The sequence below is a fragment of the Centruroides vittatus genome, unplaced genomic scaffold, assembly GCF_030686945.1.
Source record: "Centruroides vittatus isolate TY-2023 unplaced genomic scaffold, ASM3068694v2 contig_345, whole genome shotgun sequence".
Taxonomy (NCBI): Eukaryota; Metazoa; Arthropoda; class Arachnida; order Scorpiones; family Buthidae; genus Centruroides; species Centruroides vittatus.
The window spans coordinates 901940-908006 of record NW_027122170.1 but is presented as its reverse complement, the minus strand read 5'-3'; the positions used below and the strand labels follow the sequence as shown (position 1 = coordinate 908006).

Below are 6067 nucleotides of genomic sequence, written 5' to 3'. Positions count from 1 at the left end.
TCATCCCATTTATCATTCGGATGGCCGTTATCATTACAGCCGATGTATACTTCCATTGATCGAGGAAATTATATCAAGATATTATCTTAGTTCTCTCGCTTCTTAGGCTAAATATTCGTCTTTTCGGACACGTTTTCTGTAATTTCTTTTCTGACTGGTGTTTTATATTGTTTTCTCGATCCGTCATATTTTATTCGTGCAATTTCTTCATTAGAAAATATTAAAAAATGTAGGAACAAAAGAAAAAGAGATTAGAAAATGTTGGAATCTAACGTCTCTTCTCCCTCGCATTGGCATTAATTATTATATACACCTTTTTCAACGTTTCTATCACCTCAAATATATCTTTTAACACATATTTTGAACTAAACTTTATTAATATAATGCTTAACTCGACGTAAAATTTAATGTTCGGTTAAGCGTTATACTCGATAATTTAAAGAAACCGTCCAAGTATCGTTAGCGCCCGTAAATAATTCTTCACCTCCAAGCTTCTTACAAGTGTGGTGAATTTATACGAAGTTTAAAAAAAACTTATAAATTGTAATTTTATAATAAAAATGATCTTATTATTTTCATTTAATATGAAAATTATACTTATTGAGACATTTTATTAGAGAGCATTTTATAAAAGAAACTCCTCTCTCTATTCTCTCGAGAGTGATGCGTAATTTCTAAAATAAATATATGAATTAAATTCTGGGTTATGAGAAATTAAAAAAAAAACATATTTTTAAATACAAGAAGCAATTAATAACTTACAAAAATAGCAAAAATTATCTAGAATTTATATAAGGGTCGTAGATGCTAATGATGCGGATGATACTCGATCGCGTATTAGGAGGATGCCTTCGAGTATAGTTATTAGGGGTTATTCTAGTAGATTTTCTAATTCTGGAGATGGAGAAAATGTATATTTATATATTTTTGAAACATATACATATTTTACTTTGTATCTATTAATAATTATAGAAAATATTCTCGAGAAAAATAGAAGCTTCGATAGTTGATTCTGCATTCGAGAAATAAATTTAATTAATTAATTTAGTTAAGAATATATCAATTAATAACAAAATTAAGAATGTTTAGGAACCAAAAAATTAACCTTTAAGACGAAAGATTTAAAGATAACGATAAGAAGAAAGATTGTTGCTAATTTTTATGTCAATTTGACGTCATCTCTTCAGTTTTACAACGAGAAATTCGAAAAGTGACGCGAATTTTACGTAATTTCTCTGGATTTAAAGAATTCTCCTTTACCTTTAAACTCTTCTCAAATTCTCTCGACACTTATTTAGACGAATTTAACTTAAATAAAAGTCATCTTTATCCGAATAAATGCGAAGGAAACTTTAAAGTCTTAATATTTATTTAATAAACATAGAGTAAAGATGTTAAAATTGATGTAAGACGAGGGAAATCATCAAGAATTTTAAGAGTTGAACTAAACTTTGGACAGAAAACTTTATCTTATTTATTTTCGCGAGAGAAAGTACTGTATTTATAGAGAGAAAAAGTCGTAACGATTTATGATGTTTGAGCCAGATTTTATCTTGGATTGTTTCCACATCTCCTAAAAAATGAACTAGTTTTATATCGTCTGGTCACATTCGTCAACACTTAACTCTGTTTTTCTCGCTGCACATTTATATTCAGAAAGTGCCATTTTTATAACGAAGAATATTCTTTTTAATTCTTTCTCGCTGTCCCGAAGTTGGAAGATACGAGAACTTGTAAGAATATTAATCGTATTTATAGACAATATAACGTAATTATAATAAGAATAGAGGTTTAGATTTATAGTAAAAGCGGGAAATTAAACATTTGAAGTTGTTTATTTGGCGAAAAGTCGAGGAGTTCTTCGTTAGAAACGATGCTCTTTGGTGAAAGGACGGTGCCCAAAACGCTCTTACAAACGAGCGTATTTCCGTAATTACCGGTGTTTCAATTATTCCTTAGGTTTTCGTGGAAATACCAGCATCTCCTTTCTATGAATACCGCTGTATAATTCCTTCAATTTAATTATATGCGAAAAGATGTAAAATGAGACAAAGCGATTTAATACAATGTACGATCAATTCAAATTCGATAATTAATACGCGATTTACACGGCTAAAAGCATCCGTATAATCGAGTGAGAAGTGGAAGAAGAAGAGAAAGAAAGTGCGGCTGCCGAGCGACTTTACGCAATTACAGCATCGTTGCGCATCACAATTCTATCTTTATTTATGGAATTTTTAGTGTAAAATACGAAAATTCTTTAACAGATATTTAAAAATTGATGATTTCCATCTTCTCTCGAATAAGATGATGCAATTATAGTGAAAAGAGGAGGGAGCGAAGTGATCGAATTTTATGTTTTAAAGAAAATTCTTATAAACTATTTACGTTTTAATCACTAAGTACTTATTTATTTATAGCCAGAAACCGTGTTTAACATTATAACACTTCTCTCTATACACCGCCTTATCACCCGCATACGGCGTTGTCGTAACAGTTTGTACTGTACCTTTACGAATCCCTGGCATAAATGTAAATTTAATTTATCGAATTGTTTTGTTATTTATGTATATTATTAAATAATTTTACTGCTCCATTTGGTTTAAGTAATAAAAGAAATATTTTATCTAGAGTAGAGATCGTTTTAACATCTTATTCGCGTGTTTCGATAATTGGAAGACAGATGCAAACGTGTACAGGGTGCATTTTGTATCTCGCATTTTCAACTATATATACGTGCGAGAAACTGATGCAGGAATGTGATCCACATATGGAAGAGAATGCAGGAAAGTGATGCAAATACGACAAAGGACGGAGCGATGGAGAGTTATTTAAATACAAAAGAATGATGCGGGAAGATGACACTGATGCATAAAAGAGGAAAAAGCCATTAACACCCAACTATTCTTCCTTCTCGTGACTATTCTGTTATATTTTTAAATAAGAATAATAATTTATAGCCGATGTATTACTAGAAACTGAGAATGCTTGTTTATCTTTTGCTGTTAGTGATTCTTTTTCTCGTCTTCTGCATCTTTATAGCCAGTGATTGTTTTAGTGCTGTTTTAGATTAACTCGCATCGAATTTATCGAGTGCTAACTGACAATACTTAATCATCATCCTGCCTCTGTAAGAGGAAGATACTTCTTTCGGGTCTTAAACGTCCAGGTAAATAGTAAGAGTAATAATTATCTGGATTTACGTTATTGAATTTTACCCTTTACTGATCTTCCATTGAATTTTGAGCATCTTTTTTCCGCGTTTATCGACACGATTTTGGGTTTATTTCGAAGATTTACGAGTTTTTCTACAGCTTTTATATACGTTTATACCGTTTTATATATTATAAAGTTAATGGTTTATTTTATAAACCATTAACTTTACGTACAAGTCGGAGACGAGACTATAAAGTTCGACTATAAACACCGAATTTTCTTAGTTTTTAAAAGTTTTCCGCGCATATTAATGGTAAATTTCGAAAAAATATTCTACACTAATTACAGAATTATGTCAATTTGCTAATTCTCTTTACATTTTCTACAATTTTTGCTAAGAGAATTTAGCATCTTCGTTGGAATGTTCAATACAGAACAGATCGAACGTACTGTTCTATCAATAGATAAGGATCGCCAGTTCACCCGATTCATCGCGCACAAATCATAATATCACTCTATAAAAACTATTTAATTTTGTAAAAAATAAAGTTTATTTGAAAGGTTTTAATAAGAATATAATCAAAATTATATAAAATTTTTCTCATCGACATATTGTATCGACGATGCGGAATAACGAAGAGTATCAACGACGATCCCTCCAGATTTTGACATTTTTCGACTCGGGCACTTTGAAATGTCTACAAATGCAGCAAATTATAGAGTTTTGATTCGCTTCCCTTTCAACTCCTCTCCTCTATCTTTATTTTCTCCTTTCCTCTTAAATAATCCTTTAGACCAGGGACGAGCAACACGCGGCCCGCGGCCCGCCAAGCATTTCTAAAATTGAATTTATTTTATCGACTTTCTCCCATCGATATATTGTTATAAAATTAATTATAATAAAATGGTAGTACATACTAAAGTGAAACAATTTTTTGTGACGAGTTACTCGCTCGTCGGCGACTCGTTCAAACACGCAATACGAACGCGCCGCGTCTGCGCTCGTTCGTGTTTGCTTCTGTCACACAATCAGTCAGACTGGTAAGCTGTTAACTAGCAATTTTAGCAATTCTCGTGTTTCTCGAAAGGCGCGAGTGCAATATTATTGTCAAAAAGGTAATATTAGAGTTTTTTTTATTCAAAATTAAGTTTTCCTACAAATTTTTTTAACTTTCAAATTTTTAATCCATAATAGCGTGTCGGAAAAGCAAACAAAAAAACGGAAGGCTGCGGACGAGCGCAGGCATTTCCAAGAAAAGCGGAAATTTGATTATTTTTTCACTTTCGTCAAAGATAAAGCTGTGTGCTTAATGCGCTCGGAGACTGCGTCGACATTAAAAGAATATAACATAAAAAGACATTACGATACAAAACACGAACAACAATATAAAAACTTAACAGGACAACTCCGGATAGATAAGTTTAATCAAATGGAGAAAAACTTGGAAAACCAACAGGCTATTTTTAAAAATCAAGCTATTTTATCAAATACGGCAGTAAAGGCTAGTTTCGTTGCCAGTCAAATACGGGCAAAAAAAATGAAACCCTTTGCGGATGGAGAGATGATAAAAGAATGTCTGACTGCTGTTGCAGAAATAGCATTTCCCGATAAAATAAATATTATTTCAAACATTAGTTTATCAAGATTCACCATTGCGAGGAGAATCGAAGACTCGTCCGAGAACACAGCAACGACGCTTCGCGAACGCATTGCAAAATTCGAATACTCTTCTTTGGCACTCGACGAGAGTTGCGATATTAGCGATACGGCACGACTGGCTATATTTTTACGTGGTATCGACACCAAATTTAATATTACCGAAAAATTGTGTTCACCGATTCCAATGCGAGGGACTACAACCGGCAAAAACCTGTACGACGAACTAAATTCCGTGTTGGAAAATTTTTCAATTTCGTTAGAAAAGATTATTGGTATATCGACGGATGGAGCACGAGCAATGTCGAGCACGGAGGTAGGCGTATCGGGAAGGCTATTTCGAGACATTAAGAAGGTCGCGGGAAGGGAAATATTCGTTAACCACCGCATAATTCACCAGGAAAATTTGTGCGCGAAAAGATCGAGTTTGCCAAATGTCACGGTACCAATAATTAAACTAATCAGTTTTATAAAGTCGCGCGCGTTAAATCACCGTGAATTTAAAGAATTCCCGAAAGATTTAGAAACCGAATATGGCGACGTGGTTTTTAATACCGAAGTAGGTCGGCTTAGTAGAGGCGCGATGCTAAAAAGAGTATACAACTTAAAAAGCGAAATACAATTGTTCTCGGATACGAAGGGATATGCCTTTCCTCATTTCGGTAATAAAGAATGTATGTGCGATTTTGGGTTTCTTATCGACACGACTCGGCATCTCGATGATCTTAACGTGGAACTTCGAGGCAAAGGACAGTTTATTCACAATTTGTATGATAAAATTCGGGGCTTTGAGCGCGAATTAAAATAGTGGAAACAGCATCTTTTGCAGAATAACGTGTCTCACTTCCCACATTTAGAAAAAGAAAACGTTACTACTTCTCAAAAATACGCACAATATATAGACATTTTAATCAACGAATTTCAATTACGATTCCAAATGTTCGAAGCCGAGAAGACGGCGGTTTCCACGAAAATGTTTTCCTCGCCATTTAATATCGATGCGGATACGGTTCCCGAAGACTTTCAAACGGAAGTGATCGACACGCGGAATAATACCGATTTAAAAAATGTATTTTTCTCGGTAAACATCGAAAATTTTTATAAATCTTACGTGAGCCCCGAGAAATTTCCGTTTTTGACGAAAAATGCGAAGCGAATGATGTCTCTGTTCGGAAGTACGTACGTTAGCGAACGATTATTTTCAGCCACGAAATTAATCAAAAATGACCACCGATCGAGACTGAGTGATGCGCG

At 33.6% G+C, this 6067-nt stretch overlaps 1 protein-coding gene across 1 annotated transcript; it reads left to right on the top strand.

Annotated features, from left to right (window-relative positions):
* The first annotated feature begins 4586 nt into the window (after window positions 1-4586).
* On the top strand, window positions 4587-5621 carry LOC136974168 (general transcription factor II-I repeat domain-containing protein 2A-like). The gene has a single exon (XM_067268971.1). The coding sequence runs from the start codon at window positions 4587-4589 to the stop codon at window positions 5619-5621; it is 1035 nt and encodes a 344-aa protein (XP_067125072.1).
* Window positions 5622-6067: the final 446 nt, after the last annotated feature.

Coding starts and splice junctions, on each gene's coding strand:
- LOC136974168 (XM_067268971.1), top strand. CDS start 4,587: ATGGAGAAAAACTTGGAAAACCAACAGGCTATTTTTAAAAATCAAGCT.